This window comes from Muntiacus reevesi, chromosome 20 (genome assembly GCF_963930625.1).
Source record: "Muntiacus reevesi chromosome 20, mMunRee1.1, whole genome shotgun sequence".
Taxonomy (NCBI): domain Eukaryota; kingdom Metazoa; phylum Chordata; class Mammalia; order Artiodactyla; family Cervidae; genus Muntiacus; species Muntiacus reevesi.
Genome location: NC_089268.1, coordinates 28,274,308 through 28,291,615, shown reverse-complemented (window position 1 = coordinate 28,291,615; position 17,308 = coordinate 28,274,308). Strand labels below are relative to the sequence as shown.

Genomic DNA, 17,308 nt, shown 5'->3' with positions numbered 1-17,308 from the left:
GGACCCTCTAGTCCTCAGGGAGCCCAGGGAAGGCACATAGGGCATCATGGCTCAGCCTGGAGGAGAGGGGCCTCCCGCACCCCACTCCCCATCACCTGAGGGGGTGATCTCCCACTAGGTCCCACCCTGAGGCTTCCACCATCCACTCACTGGTCACCCCGATGACAGAGACGGGGCCCACACGCTGGCGGTCGTGGAAGCCGTACAGGTTCATCTTGTACTTGTGGTCTGGCTCCAGGCCTGAGACGGTGACTTTGTCCTCGTCCCCGGGCACCCTCACCACCTGAGGCTGCCCGTCCCCATTCTTGTACTGGATGGTGAAGGAGTCAAAGTGGCCCTGGGGGACGGTCCAGGAGAGGCTCAGCGAGTCTGGGGAGGATCCGGTCACTGTCAGCTCCCCCAGGAGGGGCTCCTCAGGGGGCTCTGGGGCCTCTGTGCTGGGTTCTGTGGGGCTGGGGGTCTCCTCCATCTCTGTGGGGCTGGGGGTCTCTTCCTCTGCAGCTGAGAAGAAGGGACACACAGAGGGTGAGGCAGGGTCCCTAGGAGATGTCCTTGGGTCTCCTCCCAAGCCTTGGCTTTGACTCCGGGCCCTGAAGTCAGTTCACAGAAGCCTATCAGTTCACCCAGGGGCTGGGTGGTCCTGCTTGGTCCACACCTCACAGACATGCCTGGAGCCCCCGGGGCCAGCTGTGGGGACCAGGGCCACCACCAGCTTGGCTCACAGAGGCCCTTCTCTGCCCAGGAGGACACACAAAGGTAACCATGGCTCAGACTCAAGGAGAGGGGCCTCCCGCACCCTACTCCCCCATCACCTGAGGGGGTGATCTCCCCACTAGGTCCCATCCTGGGGCTTCCACTGTCCACTCACTGGTCACCCCGATGACAGAGATGGGGCCTACACGCTGGCGGTCATGGAAGCCATACAGGTTCATCTTGTACTTGTGGTCTGGTTCCAGGCCCGAGATGGTGACCTCGTCCTCGTCCCCAGGGACCCTCACCATCTTGGGCTGCCCATCCCCGTTCTTGTACTGGATCAGGAAGTGGTCGAACTGGCCCTCAGGGACGGTCCAGAAGAGGCTCAGGGAGTCAGGTGTGGCATCTGTCACCTCCAGCTCCCCCAGGCGGGGCTTGATGGGAGGCTCGGGGACCACGGTGGACGGGGTTTGGGGGGTAGAGGGAGATTCTGAAGGTTCATCATCCTCCTCTCTTGGGGCTGAACACAGACATGGAAAGAAAAGTACCTGAGAGAGGGGCACAGGGTCCGTGGGGACTCGGCCCTCCTCTGCGCCCTCATGGCCCCCTGGAAGGAAGCTGAGTGGGCGGAGTTCTTTTGCTCACCTGTCATGGCCTCGATGTGGGCAGGACCAACACGTTGCCCGTCGTGGAAACCGTACAGGCTCACCAGGTATCTGTGGTCAGATTCCAGGTCAGAGATGGTGATGTCATGCTGGTCGCCCCCTACATTAACTTCTTGGCGTTGCCCATCCTCATCTGTGTATTGGACCTCGAAGGAGTCAAATTCTCCCTCAGTTGCTGTCCACGAGAGATGCAGGCTGTGTGGCGTGGCCTCCTCCAGAGTCACCTCCCCCAGACGGGGCTCAGATGCTGCATGACTGAAGGTTTCAGGCTCAGCTTCGATTTCTTCCCTGGGGGTTGGTTCTGAGAGACAGGTAGAGAGGGGTGAGTGGTCTGTCGCTGCACCAAGACTCTCCAAGAGGATGGATGGAGGGAAGGAGGTGAGGACAAGAGATCAGTAATAAAAAGGACCACCTACTGATACCCAGGGATGAACTTCAAAAGCATCATGCTAAGTGCAGGAAAAACACACAAAAAACTATGTACTGTAAGAGTCTGTTAAACAAAACACTTAAAAAGGCAAAACTATAATGACAGAAAGCAATTAGTGGTTGCCAGAAGCTGGGATCAGGGAAACTGACAGTCAAGGAGCATGGGGAAACGTCTAGAGTCATTGTTTTCTATCTTTGTTGTAGTAATGGTCATGACTTAGACATATGCCCAAACTCACTGAATTATGCTGTTAAAGTGGGTGAATTTTATTGTATGTAAATTTTGCCTACATGAAGCTGACCTCTTCCCCCAAAAGAAGGGGTACAGGAAGCTCAGAAATCCTGACTCCATCAGACCAGGAGAGCCAGGTGGGAAGGAAGGACAGCGAATTCCCCTGGCTGCACTCACCGGTCACAGCAATGGCGGAGATGGGACCCACTCGCTTGTCCCTGGACAGCCCGTAGAGCAGCAGCTTGTACCTGCGGGCAGGGTCCAGGCCCGAGACACTGACCTCCCTCTGGCTGCCCTCCACGGGCACCACCTGGGGTTGCCCGTCTCTGTCCCTGTACTGGATCACAAAGGAGTCGAAGTGGCCCTCGGGGACTGTCCACGAGAGGCCCACGGAGTCTGATGTCACACCGGTCACCTGCAGCTCTTCCCCCAGACGTGGTTTGGAGGAACGCTTTGTTCCAGCCTCGTCCACTGCTCTGCGGGTCTCTGAGATGGAAACACAGAGCAGAAATGGTTGTTTCTGGAAGGCTGGGTGACCCTGAAGGGAAGGACTGAGAGGTCTAAAGATGGGACTGAGCTGCGGCTGCGCCCTGCAGGACTGGGTCTTCGGGCTTGTGCAAGGAGATGGGCTGGATTCCAGACAGACAACTAGAGCCAAACAACAGCCATGATGACAGCCACCACAAGTGACCACAGCAACCTTCCCCAGGGGCCCCTCCAGACCAGGGACACCCCTTGCAGGGGCTGCCCTCACCTGTGGTGCCCTCGGCGGTGAGGGGGCCATGGCGCCTCTTGCCCAGGAGGCCGTAGACAAGGAATCTGTACTTGCGGCCAGAGTCCAGAGGGCTGATGGTGACTGAGCGCTCATGGCCCTCCACGGACACCATGCGGGGCCCATCCCTGTCCTTGAACTGGATCACAAAGGAGTCGAAGTGGCCCTCAGGGACCGTCCAGGAGAGGCGCAGTGAGTCTGGGGTGGGGTCTGTCACCCACAGCTCCCCGAGGCGGGGTGGGGCTCCTGGGCTGGCGTCACCTCGGCCAACTGACAGAGAGGAAAGTTTCTTGTGTTTATTTTTTTTTTCCAAAATGACTCCTTGACTGCCTCCCTCTGGAGTTGGAAAAATCTAGAACTGCCCAAATGATCAGTGCTTCCTCCAGATATTTCCATCACCATCACATGCCCACCAGCATCCTCATCTGGCCATGCCTCTGTCCATTAACCAGTGCAGGGAGCAGTCTTCTGTCCTGGGAAAAGCGATTCCCTAACTTCCTATTTATCTTATTACACTTGTTATCCAGACTCTATATAGGGACCTGATAGGGACCATTTCCTTGGCAGCGTGCAGCTTATCACAGGCTTCATCTGCTTATTTTCTTTGACCAAGGAATCCACTGTTTGTGATTTGATGTTCTCTGGGAAAACCCAAGGGTCCTGAGGACATCAGAGCGGGTACAGGTCCCTGGGGGCAGACAGCTGGTGGGGAGGTAGGATATTATGATGACGGTGGCCCTCATAGGACCTGGTGGAGGAGTTGGAACTGCTTTTGTGTGAGGAGGGGTACAAGGAGAAGAAGGATGCTCAGACAGGAGAAGGATCTGGTGTCTGCCCAAGAAGCCATCCCAGGGCCTGAGAAGGAGCTGGCCTTCTGCCTTTCTGGACAGCAAGGACGCTGACGGCATTGTTATTGTGAGAGTTCTCTGGCAACTGGGAACCCCCAGGGGCAGGGGAGGGCCTGGATCAAAATCCAGGAAAGGGCATAGATGGGCTGGGCCCGACTGGGCCAGACTGGGCAGCCAGTCTTGGGCTCTTCTGGTCCTCGTTTCTGAGGCTCCAGGAAGAGGGCAGGGGAGGAAAGCGGTCCCTCTGGAGAGGCAGAAATGGGACCCAGCGTGCCTGGGACTGCAGGGCAGGAAACAGGGTGAGGGTCAGTGGAAAGCTCTCTCTCGGGAGATGATGGCTACACAAGGCTGAGACTTGGATGTGGAACAACTCTGGCCTCCCGCCCTTGCTTCCCAGTCCTGCTGTGTCTCGTGCTTCCACCTTCCAGGAAGGGTCCTGGAGGAGCCATTGAACAGAAGTAGGAATTACGAGAAGAGGTGAAAGTCAGCCGGGGGAACTGATCCAGAAACCCACTTCATTTTCATGGTTCCTATCTGACTGGGAAGGGAGAAGGCAGCAGGGCTTTTCAAATAAAAAGGAAGAGGTGGATGAAAGGGAGACCAGGTGGAAAGGAGAGGCGTTCAGGCAGCGGGAAGAAGGACAGCGGGGCTGGGACCTCAACTTCGTGGGGGTCCCTCTCACCTGTCTTTGCCTCCACAGAGACTGGGCCACGGCGTTTCCCATCTTGGATCCCAAAGAGCAGGAACTTGTATTTCCTACTGGGCTCCAGGCCGGGGACGGTGACCTCACGCTGGTCGGTGGCCACAGGCACCACCTGGGGCTGCCCGTCCCTGTCCTTGTACTGGACCAAGAAGGAGTCGAATTCGCCCTCGGCGACGGTCCAGGAAAGGCCCACGGAGTCCGGGGTCACATCTGTCACCGTCAGCTCCCCCAGGCGTGGCTCCACGGGAGGCTCTGTGACTGGGGCTGGGGGGACGGGAGCTAGGATCCAGGAAGACAGAGAACATGGCTGAGATCTCTGGCAGGAGAACTCCCCCCTTGCAGGGCTCCTGGGCTCTGAGGGCCTCCAGGGGGTATTGAACTGAGACAGGGAGCAGTTACACCTCTATTTTCACCAGCCTCTAGCATTTCCTTCAATGATGCATATAGGAAACCAACACGGTGGTACTAGCAGTGCTCGTGACTGTCACCAACAGGAATCACAGATGCTGTCACATCAGCTTAGAATTACTGCAGAAACTTCAAAACACTCTTCACACTCATCATTGCTTCTAAATAGGTTATTAAACATGCCACAAGGTTCTTGTTATTTAATGGACTAATAGTGAAGTTCCTATGTTACTAATTCATAAATTCGAGTTTTAAAATATCTTTGATAATTGGCTATCAATAGAATCGATATGGTATGGTAAAATCCTATGCATTTTACTTTATAGATTTTAAGGCATTGCTCTGAAAGGGGTTCACTGGTTTCATAGACACCACAGCACAGAAACAGTGGTGGCCTGTCCCCAGAAGGCGTGAGGGGCAGGAGACACCGGGAGCGGAGAGCAAGGGCCATATCCCTGAGGAAGGAAGACTCTGGGTCGGCCAGAAGGGAACACAGCCCAGGCCAAGGGGGCCGAGGGCCTCTGAGAAAAGATTCGAGGGATGTGTGTTGTTTAACCCCAGTGAAAAAGGGCAGCAGGGGGAGGTGGTGGCTGGTCCAAGTCACAGCGGGGTTGTGAAGAGAGGGGAGGAAACAGCTGTGGATGATCAGAGAGATAGTGTCTGGCTGGACCTGGTCGGAGGGGAGGAAGACAACCCTGCCTGGGGGAGGAGGCAGAGCAGAGATAGAAACTGGAAGACGGGGAAGGTTCCAACTCACAAGAGGATCTCTGGGGTCAGGGAACAGACCACATGCCTGTGACTGGGGAGGATCTGAGCGAGAGGCTGGGGATGGGGGGTGGCCCTGGGTGACTAGGGATGGGGACTGCCTTGACCCGTCCTCACTCACCAGTCAGGGCCACCACGGAGAGGGGGCCCACGCGCTGCCCACCATGTAGCCCGTACACGTTCATCCTGTATTTGCGCTCAGGCTCCAGCCCGGAGACAGTGGCCTCTCGCTGGTCTGCGGCCACAGGGATCACGTGGGGCTGCCCGTCCCTGTCCTTGTACTGGACCACAAAAGAGTCAAACTGACCCTCAGGGACTGTCCATGCGAGGCCCACGGAGTTGGGGGTCACATCTGTCACTGTCAGCTCCCCGAGGCGTGGTTCCTTGGGGGGCTCGGTGGCCGGAGAAGTCTCTTCTGCTTGTGGAGCTGAGACAGAAGTGGGGGAGGCTGTCAAGAAAAGCCCCTCTTTCCCTTGGTAGTAATTATCTGTGTTGTTGTGGTGGTGCCCATGGGGTGGGTCTGATGTAAGACTACACTGATTGGCAACATCTGTCTGGCCGACAAGCCTTCACTAAGTGCCTGCCAGAATCTGGGGCTGTGCTTGGTGGGGAGGGGTGTCAGTCACCACCGAGACCCTGGGAAAGTGGCTGAAGGTCCATCTGCCCATCTCTGGCTCCAAGTCCTCCAGCCAGACCTCCCAGCTGACCCCCAGACTTGGGTGTGCTCAGCATTTTCCTTGGGTGCCTAACTGATCCCAAATTCCAGTCCAAAGCCAAGTTCAGGGGCTTTCCCTCGCAACTCCTGTTCCCTCCACAGACTTCCCACCTCATCAAAACCCCCACTTCACTGTCAGAGTCATCCCTGAGTCCTCTCCTCCACCCCACGGCCAGCCTTCGAGTAAGTCCTGTCGGCACTGCCTTCAGAAGCTGACTCCCCTACTCCTTAAGTCCACCACCACCCCCTCTAAGTTGGAAAAGGAAATGGCAACCTACTCCAGTGTTCTTGCTTGGAGAATTCCATGGACAGAGGAACCTGGCAGGATACAGTCCATGGGGTTGCAAAGAGTCGGACACAACTGAGCGACTACCACTCACCTCCTCTAAGCACACGGCTCTTACTGGATTATGGCACAGTCTCCTAAATCCCCCTCCTCCTCCCCTCTTCACTGTGTTCCCCACTGTTAGCACATTAGTCAGAGCCTGTTCCCGCCATGGCTTCCATCTCACTCAGAGTAAGAAGCCAAGTCCTTACAATGACCTCCCTCCAAGGCCCCACATGTTTACCTCTCACACCACCCTCCTCATTCCAAAACAGTCCTCGCTGGTCCTCAGACATTCCCTCTGCCCGGAAGCTCTTCCCCAGAGGCCTGCGTGACTTATCCTCTCCCTCCGGCAGGTCCTTCTTCAGCAAGTCCCTTTCCAGCCCGCTTCCCACCCACTCACCATCTCGCCTACCGGGCTTTGCTTTTCTCCTCAGCTCTTGTCACTGTCTCACACACAGCCCTACAGACGCGTTTGTGCAATTTGGTGCCTGTCTCCTCTGATAGAATGTGAGCTCCTGGAAGGAGCCTTGCCTTGTTCACTGCTGTGTCCCCAGCACCTGCACCCAGTGGGTGCTCCACAATGTTTGTTAAATTAATGAGTGGTATGCACATCTGGAGAGGCTGAGCTAAGGACCGGCTAGTCCCCACTGCCCCAGGGCGAGCTGAGTCTGGGAGGCACTGCTTATTAGGACCAGCCTGGAAAGTAGTCCCAAGAGGCAAGTAGCAGAGGGGTGGCTAGGTGGGTGGGTTCCCAAGATCCTGTTTCTCAGGTTCCTGTGGGAGGATAAGATTAGGCTCTGTACTCATAAAACCTGCTTTCAAAATGGGCTGGGGGACTTCCCTGGTGGCTCAGGGGTAAAGAATCCACCTGCCAGTGCTGGAGACGCGGGTCCGACCCCTGATCCAGGAACATGGAGCCTGTGTCTAGAGCCCAGGAGACACAGCCACTGAGCCCCCAAGCCACTGCTCCAGAAGCCAGCATGTCTAGAGCCCGTGCTCCTCAACAAGAGAAGCCACTGCAATAGGAAGCCCCCGCACCGCAACTAGAGAGCAGTGCTCACTCACCGCAACCGTAGAAAAGCCTGTGAAGCAATGAAGACCCAGAACAGTTAAAAATAAGTAAATAGACTTAAAAGGGGGAGGTGGGGCTGGCATGAGAATCCCCTGGTGGCTCTTGGTTAGTGCTTGATGCTTCCACTGTAGGGGGCATGGGTTCAATCCCTGGTCCTAAAATCCTATAAGCCATGCAGCTTGACCAAAAAATTTTTTTAAAAAATTAAAGTAAAAATGGGCTGGTGATGAGGCCTCAGAAGGACAGAAGTAAGTCTGAGTGGTAAGGGCAGGGATGGAGGCAGCTGAAGGCGGGAGGGAGTGACCACCATGTACTGAGCTTCTCCCAGGTCCAGGAACCAGGCCAAGCGTTGTGTTCCATTTAATTTGCCTTCCAACTCTGTTGTTCCTGTAACTTCCATTTCCTGCTTGTTTTCGCCCTCTCTGCACTTCTTTCCACGAGAGAGAAACTGTCCTCACCATCAAGACTTATCGCTGGTGCTTTGGCTCAACTGGGGAAGGCGGAATGATAACTACCTGTGAGTACCGCAGTCCCCATGCTGCATTTGGTAAAATCCTTTCCCAATTTAGCAATGTTTCTAAAGCTGCATGTTAGTTCTTCTCCTAGCAACGGCTCAGCACGTGCTGTGTGCCAGGCATAGTCCCTCGGTCAGCTCAGCAGGCTCCAGCTGCCCATCGCCTTCCTGCTTGGATAATGAGCTCCATCGCATAGCTTAAAACTGAGAAGCTAAGAACGGAATGCAGTTTCTTCAATTCCAAGAGTCAATTGTCCTCTACTGCACTGCCTCAGTCAGTGCCCGACATAGTCCATCCTTACCTGGGAACCGGGCTTCCCAAGTGGAGCTAGTGGTAAAGAACCTGCCTGCCAATGCAGGTGACATAAGAGACTCGGGTTCAGTCCCCGAGTGGAGAAGGTCCCCTGGAGGAGGGCATGGCAACCCACTCCAATATTCTTGCCTGGAGAATCCCATGGATAGAAGAGCCTGGCAGGCTACAGTCCATGGGGTCGGACACAACTGAAGCAACTTAGCATGCACGCACGTGCCCAGGGACCAGCTTGGCTGCCCCAGACAGACAAATGGACCTAGGGTGACCCCAGGAGAAACCTTGGCCGTATGTCCTAGGCTGACACAAGCCTCCACCTTTCTACTTCAGGCCCACAGGACAGTAACCCACTGAGGCTTTCCCCTCTCCCCACTCTCTGTGCTGACTGAAGAAAGAAAGGAAATCAGGGGTGAAAGACTCTGGACGCTAAGCCAACCAAGCCCCTTTGAGAAATACAGAAACCATGTTCTGGAAACATGTTTCTCTGCTTTTAAAAATCTTTCCCTTTAGAATAAAAGTTGCTTTTGAAAAATTTGTCTTTGTTTCAGTGAACAAAGGAGAAAAGAGACGCCCTGTTCCTGGGGCCAAGCTGGGCAGACCAGGAGGAGGGTCACAGGGGCCTGTCTGGGGCCTGGCCCTGGCCCTGGGGCTCTGCAGAGTGGGCGCCCAGGCGGGTCCTCTGTGGTGGCTGAGGGGCCCTGTACCTGGGTGGAAGGGACAGTCTTCCTTGCTGTAATCACTCACCGGATGAGTCATAAAGGAAATTTCCAGCTGCCCTGGTGAAGAGGCCAATGTCTCATGCACATTCTAAGAAGCCAAACCACCCAAAGGGGACAGAGCAGGCCCCAGGGTAAGGCCAGATATAATCATCGTAGTGGCCAACACTGCCAGCATGTTTACTCTGAGCCAGGCCCGCGCTAATTCACTTAATCTCACAACAGTTCTGTGAGGTGGGCATTATTATCCCCATTTTACGGCTGAGAAAACAAACACAGTTAAGTTGAAAACTCGCTCAAGGTGGTGCAGCTGGTTGTAGCCCAGTCTGCAGTGAACTGTTCTTTCTAGGTTGTCCCCAAGCAGGGAGTTCCATTGCAGCAAGGGAGGGAGACGCCACAGGGAGTCTGGGGGCCACTGAGGGGAGGAAAGCAAACAAAGGCCCCACGCTAACTCACCGGTCACGCCCACGGTGGACACGGGGCCCACGCGCCGCCCCCCGTGCAGGCCGTACAGGTTCATCTTGTACTTGCGTCCGGGCTCCAGGCCCCCAACGGTCACCTCGGTCTCCTCGCCCCCGACACGCACCACCTGGGGCCCGTCCCTGCCCTTGTACTGGACGGTGAAGGAGTCGAAGTGGCCCTGGGGGACGGTCCAGGAGAGGCTCAGCGAGTCTGGGGAGGATCCTGTCACTGTCAGCTCCCCCAGGAGGGGCTCCTCAGGGGGCTCCAGGGCCTCTGTGCTGGGTTCTGTGGGGCTGGGGGTCTCTTCCACCTCTGTGGGGCTGGGGGTCTCCTCCATCTCTGTGGGGCTGGGGGTCTCTTCCTCTGAAGCTGAGAAGGAGGAACACACAGAGTGGGTGAGGCAGGGTCCCCAGGAGATGTCCTTGGGTCTCCTCCCAAGCCACGGTCCCCACTGGGGGCCCTGAGGTCAGTTCAGAGAAGCCTAAGGAGCCTGGAGGTCCTGCTCAGTCCACACCTCACAGACATGCCTGGAGCCCCAGGCATCAGCTGTGGGGACCGGGGCTGCCACCAGCACAGCTCACGGAGGCCATTCTCTGCCCAGGAGGACCCCCAAAGGTCACCATGGCTCAGCCTCGAGGAGATAGACCTCCCACACCCCACTCCCCCATCACCTGAGGGGGTGATCTCCCCACTAGGTCCCATCCTGGGGCTTCCACCGTCTACTCACTGGTCACCCCGATGATAGAGACGGGGCCCACACGCTGGCGGTCATGGAAGCCATACAGGTTCATCTTGTACTTGTGGTCTGGCTCCAGGCCCGAGATGGTGATCCCGTCTTCATCTCCTGGCACCCTCATCACCCTGGGTTGCCCATCCCCGTCTCTGTACTGGACGGTGAAGGAGTCAAAGTGGCCCTGGGGGACAGTCCAGGAGAGGCTCAGCGAGTCCGGGGAGGATTCTGTCACCGTCAGCTCCCCCAGGAGGGGCTTCTTGGGGGGCTCCGGGGCCTCTGTGCTGGGTTCTGTGTGGCTGAGGGTCTCTTCCATCTCTGTGGCGCTGGGGGTCTCATCCAGGACTTCCTGAGGAACTGAGAGAAGAGATTAGACTCTCAGGTGACATGCTTTGGTGGTGACATTAATCATGACATAAAGTACATTTGGCAAGTATACTCTTCAAGCTGTTGGCTTAGGAGTTCCTGTAGCCTTTGTATTAGCCATTCAGTGACTCATTGAAGGAGACAGCACTGAGACAGGCCCCTAAACCCCACCGTGTACTACTGGCCAATTGCACTGGCTGGGCTCTGATGTCTGAGAAAGGAGGTGAGGCAGGATGAGAGAAAACTGAGGAATTCTTCCATACTGTGTTCATGGAGTGTGCTGACCACAGGAAAGCGAGGGGGCAGCAAGGACTTGTCCCACTTGCATTCCTCCCTATCAGTTGCTGCCCCTCCCCAGGGTTGCCCAGCTCCCCTCACCCCACTGACCAGGACAGAAAATGGGATGTGCTCTGGTTAAGATCTCCCCGGGCAGCCCTGTCTCTTCCTCCACTTCAGACACGAGTAGGGGAAAGGGTATGGGAATGGGGCTGCGGGCTGGGGAGAGCCATGCTCTTCCCTGGCTGGGGGAAGAATCACAGTCACAAGGGTATCCACCCACCATCTACAGTAGCCAGGTCTCTGCTGAGGCTCCGTGAGGTGGGGAGACTGGCACAAGGGAAGCCAGCCCTTCTGTAACCCATTCCCTGGCCCATGGGGGACCACTTTGGGCACAGAAGATTGAGGAAGCAGCAAGCAAGAATGATAACCCAGGCAAGGAAGGGGAAGGTGGAAAGGTGGGGAGAAGAAAAGGATACTGGGAAGGGAGAGAGTCAGGGAGAAATGATGGCCTACTCTTCAATAGCAGTTTTGACGTGCTAGGCACTAAGTGTATTAACCCATTTAATTCTAATAGCTCTATGAAGCTGTTACCCTTGTTATCCCCATTTGACAGGTGAGAAAGCTGAGGCCCAGAGAGACTCATTAAGTTGCACAAGATCCCAAAGCTAGGATTAATATCCAGGCAGTTGGCTCTAGAGCCCATACTCCAAACCATAATGCTACACAGTCAGGGAAATGTGCTGGATGGGGGAGGCTGGGCCCTAGGAGGGGCTAGGGCCCCTAGGGCTGGGGGCGGAAAGTGAGCCCTTTGCCCTGCTCCCAGCTGGCTGGGACTCAGCGAGTTCAGGGGGGCTGGGGAAATGTGGAGCTCATGTCCCTTGTATTTGCCAGTTCTGAACAGAGCATCAGTGGAGGGAGGGTGTGGGCAGCAGGTAATAGAAGCTCAGAAGAGACCACAGCCTCAGCCAGGAGAAGAAGGCCAGTAAAGTCCACGAGGAAAGAACATTGTGGCTGAGGACACGTAGTGGAAGGATAGCCCAGTGGGACGGATGATAATCAGTTCTCAGAATGGTGGAAAAGGGGCCTATCCTTGGAGCTGGAGAAGCAGGGCCAAGAAAGATGTCAGGGGCTGACGGCTGGATGCGAAATCCTGGGATAAGGGGAAGGAGACGGCGGAGGCTTTGGCAGAACTGGAGCCAAGAAAGAGAAGGTGGAGAGAGGCGCCACAGGTCTGGGGCCAGGTCCCACTCAGAGGGCTGGGGGTTGGCGGGCGAGGGAGGCCTGACTCACCTGTGGTGGCCACCACGGACACAGGCCCCACGCGCTGCCTGTCATGAAGCCCATAGAGGTTCATCTTATACTTCCGATTGGGCTCCAGGCCGGGGATGGTGACCTCATTCTCATCACCCCTGACAGGCACTGCTTGGGGCCGCCCCTGGGCATCCTTGTACTGGACCATGAAGGAGTCGAAAGAGCCCTGGGCCACCGTCCAGGAGAGGCGCAGGGAGTCTGCAGTGGTGCCAGTCACTGTCAGCTCCCCCAGCAGGGGCTGCTCTGGGGGCTCTGCATGGCGGGGCTCCTCTTTCTTCTCTGGGGCTGTAAATAAGAAGGCCCAGGAGGGGCTGAACTGGCAGAACCCCAGGATTGGGGCCTGGGGTTTGGAAGGCTTGTCACAGCTGTGGGGGTCTCCACTCGATTAGCATGAGCGCTGAACTCTAAGAAGCCTGGCACAGCCAGAGTATGACACACCTTCTGGGCCTCGGGGAGCAGCTGAACAGGATGAAAGGGGCCCAGCAGTGCGGGGGAGGCTGGCTGGCCCTGAGCCCAAAAGCAGGGCCAGGATTCCGCCTCAGCCATCTCGCTGGGAGGCCCCAGCCAGCTCCTGGCTAAGGGCAGGCATGTGGAAGGCCGGGAGGGGTCAGCCTTAGGGGTCAGCCCCCCTGTAAGGCTGGGGGCTTAGGAGGCTGCCACTCACCGGTGGTGCCATCGGCCGTGAGGGGGCCGTGACGTTTCTTGTTGGCAATCCCAAACAGAGTGAATCTGTACTTGTGGTCAGGGTCCAGTGGGGAGATAATGACCGAGCGCTCGGGCCCTTCCACGGGCACCACCTGGGGCCGGCCGTCCTTGTCCCTGTACTGGACCACGAAGGAGTCAAACTGGCCCTCGGGGACAGTCCAGGAGAGGTGCAGTGAGTCTGGGGTGGGATCAGTCACCCACAGCTTCCCCAGGCGGGGCGGAGTCACTGGGCTGGGATCAGTCTGAGGCACTAGGAAGAGGAGGTGGGAGAGAAGGGAGGGACATGGGTCAAAAGAGAAGAAATCCATCTCCTCCCTGGGAATGCTGTGTGAGGCTGTGCAGGCTGTTCACTGCACAAAGGTGCATGGTGAAGGCAGTACTGAGGGACTGAAATCCAGCCAGCACCCTGCTTGCCAAGCTGTGCACCCTGGCAAGCGGCTATGCCCACCTAAAAGAACATTCGGCTTATTTGACGTGGCATGAAAGCACTGTCTTAACTGTTGTTGTTTAGTTGCTAAGTTGTGTCTGACTCTTTGCCACTTCATGGACTGGCCTGCCAGGCTCCTCTGTCCATGGAATTCTCCAGGCAAGAATACTGGAGTGGTTTGCCATGCCCTCCTCCAGGGGATCTTCCCAACCCAGGCATCGAACCTGAACCTCCTGCATTGGCAGGGAGATTCTTTACCCCTGAGTCACCAAGGAGGCCCGCTGTACGGACTAGTGTGGCCCTCACTTATTCCGCAGCCTGGAGAGGGGCTTCAGAGAGAAGGAAGCGCAGTGAGCCCCTTCCACATCTCCGCAGCCAGGGAAGTCTTCCAGGACAGCCTCCACTGCTTCCAGACCTAATGACGAGCTGATTTCCTCTCCAAGAGAGGGACGCATGGTCCTTGGAGCATTTTCATGTGGGAAAGCCCCCCACAACTGTACTCTGGGCCCCACTTCATCCGCTCCCACTCTCACTCCATCAGCTGTGCCCTCAGGATTTACGCAAACTCCTCCACTGGGCTGCATCGCTCTCCAGCCTCCACCCTCCCTCTTCGCTCTCCACTCCAGCCCAGATTCCACAGAGAGATGCTTGTACTCATGTCCTCACCTTCATCGCCCTCCCAACCCAGCCTTGCCCTCCACCAGCAGCTCCCACCAGGGTCAGTGGTGACCTCGCCATAGCTAAGTCCTGTGGACACTCCGCAGCCCTGAGTCACTCTTACGGAATCTGACATGTCTGACCGCGCCCTTCATTTTGGCATTCCTCTCCCCAGTTCACCTCTCAGGCTGCCCTGCAGACGCCCGATCCTCTGTTCATGCCATGAGTGATGGCCACCTCCAGGGTCCCAGGGGCCATGTCCCTTTTCTCTGCCTCCCCACCCTGGCTTCTGCCCACTGGGACACCCATGCTCTGTCCTCAGGCCTTTTCTCTGCTCTCCAGTCCCAGGAGGGCAGCGGGAGAGCGCCATGGCCCCCTCACTTTCTGTCTGAGTGGCCTTGCCCCCTCTGTGCCGCCCTTCTCCTCATCTGTGAAATGAGTATGCCTCACAGCGCTGCTTGTGAGGATTAAGTGTGATCATTCACTTAGAACATCTTGAACACATCTGACACTTAAACGCTCAAAAGATGTTTGACTAAGTGTTGCTGCACTGTTGCACCGTTTCTCACATCCGCTGTTCCTTGCCTCAGGGAACGGGACTGCCGGATCCAGAAGCGTGGGGTGCCTGGGCCTCCTCGCTCTCCTTGACCCCACCCATCCCCTGCCTCACTGCCACCATCCCCGCCAGGCCAGCATCCTCCCTTGCTGGTTCTCAACTCACTTCTCCAGCTTTCCTCTGCAGCAGCCTCAGAGCTATTTGTAAGATAAATATTGAATCAGGTCACTCTCTCACTTAAAGCCCTTTGGAGGCTCCCTAGGGTCCTCAAATGAGGCCTAAGTGACTCACTCAGACACTGGAGATCAGTGAGATCAGTGTCTTCAGCCCCCAGGTGCCCTGCCCTGCTATCCGGAGGAGAGACTTTGATTCTCTTGCAGGGCCACTCTCACTCCTGCCTCACTCTTCACAGCTCCCTCTGTTGGCACTGCCCTCCTCAATCTCCCTGCCTGACCCACCACAATTTTCCCTTTAGGATTCAGCTCAGGCACCACCGCCTCCAGGAAGACTTCCGGGAGTTCCCAAAGCACCGGGGAGACCTCCATCAGGACCGCACAGAGGGTAGGGGTAGGGTCCTGGGTGACCCTTGTCACTCACAGATCTTGGCTTCAGCCACCACAGGACCATGCCTCTTCTTGCCCACGAGCCCGTACAGGACAAATTTGTACTTGCGGCCGACGTCCAGGTTGGAGATGAGGGCTGTGCGCTGGGGCCCCTCTACAGGCACCACCTGGGGCCTGTCCCTGTCTTTGTACTGGATCATAAAGGAATCGAACTCGCCCTCAGGGACTGTCCAATGCAGAAGCAAGGAGTCGGAGGTCACATCCGTCACTGTCAGCTTGCCCAGGCGAGGTGGGGCCAAGGGCTTCCCAGGTTTCTCCCCATCCTTGTCTGGAGTTGGGGGGGGGGGGTGCAAAAACAAAGCACGTGGGCTCAAGCACTGTCTTGTCCATGCTCTTCGTCCCTCTCCTCTGCCCCCTGGCTCCCTTCACGCTGGATGCCTCCCTCCCTTGATGCCTGCATTCCTTGCCCTCAGTTGTCTGGGACCAGCCTTTCTAAGAAGGGGGGCATTTCTCCCCAACGTCTACTCTGGAGCAAGAGCTTCAGCTCTTCCCTGTGATAACTTCCTCCCCACTCACAAAGGTCCCAGGCCCTCTACACACCAACATTCTGAGGGAGTTTCGTGTCCCCTGAGGTTCTTCCTGAGAGTTCGGAACCCTTGCTGCTTCAGAGCAGCCTGGAGATGCCTTAGTCCACTGGAACATCTCTCTCCCTCACCACCCTCTCCCCGGCGGTGAGCTTGATCTGGCGTTGCAGGGAGAGCTGGCTACCCGAGTCCCATAAAGGGGGACCAGAAGAAACTGTGGATGCCAAGAGCCCCAGGCTCCTGCCCGGGTTCCACAAACCTCACCCATCTCTGAATCCCGAAGGCCGTGGAGCGCCCTCCCCAGGGAACCTCCACCCCTAGTGGGAGCTGGCTGATGAGACCATGGGGCACTGCAGACCAGGCTTGCAGGGCGGGGGGACAAGGTGTCCTAGTCTGTTCAGTGAGGGGATGGCAGGGGCTTGAGAGAAGGGAAATGGAGGAGGGGGCTGAGGATCAGTATCCTCAGGGCCAGAGGCCTTCCCACACTGACGCTGAGAGACGCAGGGGGTGGAGAGGGGCAGAGGAGTGACCAGGAAGTGGGGGCGGGACACTTCCACACAAAGAAAGCTGCAAGTGGAGAGCCATGGGCCAACAGTCTCTCTCCCTGAATCTTTGTCCCATGCTTTGACTTTTCTCCTCTCAGCTATTTATCTGGAAGGACTCCCCTCTCCGATCCACCCTTTCGTTGGGCTAACACCTTCCCTATCCCTCTTGCCTCTGAGCCCTCAACTCCTTTTCTCTCCTTGTTTCTTCTACTGGCTCGACCCAAACACCAGCCCCGTCCTTCAGTCTCCACCCCACCCCTGAAGTCCTAATGGTCCAGCCCCTCCCGGGGCCTCAGGACACAGGACTTGAGCGGAGTCCAAGATGTACCCATAATGCCTTGGTAGATGAGAGGGGCAGAGGGCTCGCCGCTGGGAGGGATCCCACGAAGTGACAACTCGTAGGGGGATTCAGCAGGGGGTGAGGGCACCAGAGCCTGACGGACATCCCCTGGCAGTAGCTCCTCATGGGCCCCTGGCCCTTCGGGCACCCGTAGGCGCAGCTGGAAGTGGGTAAAGGTGTCAGGCTGGGCAGTCCAGGCCACTCGGAGGCGCCCTGTCTTGTCTTTGCCCAGCACCCTCAACTCGGCCAGCTCCTGGGGGCGCTGCTGCAGGACGGGCGCCTGAGCCCCTTGAGTCGTTGAAGGACCTGAGGGAGGAGGCTCATCAGTGGCCCCCAAGAGGCCTGAGGGGGAGGACCCTGGGGAGAGGCAGGGCAAGAAAAACAGGAGAGTCGAGTATGAGAGCCAGAAAGGAGACCACAGTCCCCAGGTTCTACTCTCTGGCCTCTGAGAGTCTTCAGACTTCCCCTTGGTCGCTCCTGGATCACCCCCTGGGTCACCTCATTGTCCCAAACATCCATTATAGCCCTGCACAGACGAGCCTGCAGGTCATAAATAGAAGAACTAAGTCTGCCATCCCTCCTCCCACAAGGTTCCTAGCTCCCTCCCCACAGG

At 57.0% G+C, this 17,308-nt stretch overlaps 1 protein-coding gene across 5 annotated transcripts in view; it reads right to left on the bottom strand.

The window, feature by feature from the left end:
• Window positions 1-17,308, bottom strand: part of TNXB (tenascin XB) — a 57,675-nt gene that overhangs the window by 19,434 nt on the left and 20,933 nt on the right. For 4 of the 5 annotated variants that reach the window (XM_065912081.1, XM_065912080.1, XM_065912084.1 and 1 more), the window contains 13 exons: window positions 16,684-17,052; window positions 15,261-15,554; window positions 12,983-13,273; window positions 12,298-12,603; window positions 10,360-10,719; window positions 9,627-10,001; window positions 5,637-5,942; window positions 4,322-4,621; window positions 2,774-3,061; window positions 2,197-2,505; window positions 1,339-1,659; window positions 869-1,213; window positions 151-501 (listed from right to left, as the gene is read on the bottom strand). In XM_065912081.1, the coding sequence (XP_065768153.1) occupies window positions 151-501; window positions 869-1,213; window positions 1,339-1,659; window positions 2,197-2,505; window positions 2,774-3,061; window positions 4,322-4,621; window positions 5,637-5,942; window positions 9,627-10,001; window positions 10,360-10,719; window positions 12,298-12,603; window positions 12,983-13,273; window positions 15,261-15,554; window positions 16,684-17,052 (4,215 nt within the window). The remainder of the gene's footprint in view (window positions 1-150; window positions 502-868; window positions 1,214-1,338; window positions 1,660-2,196; window positions 2,506-2,773; window positions 3,062-4,321; window positions 4,622-5,636; window positions 5,943-9,626; window positions 10,002-10,359; window positions 10,720-12,297; window positions 12,604-12,982; window positions 13,274-15,260; window positions 15,555-16,683; window positions 17,053-17,308) is intronic. The other variant, XM_065912082.1, reaches the window with a different exon arrangement.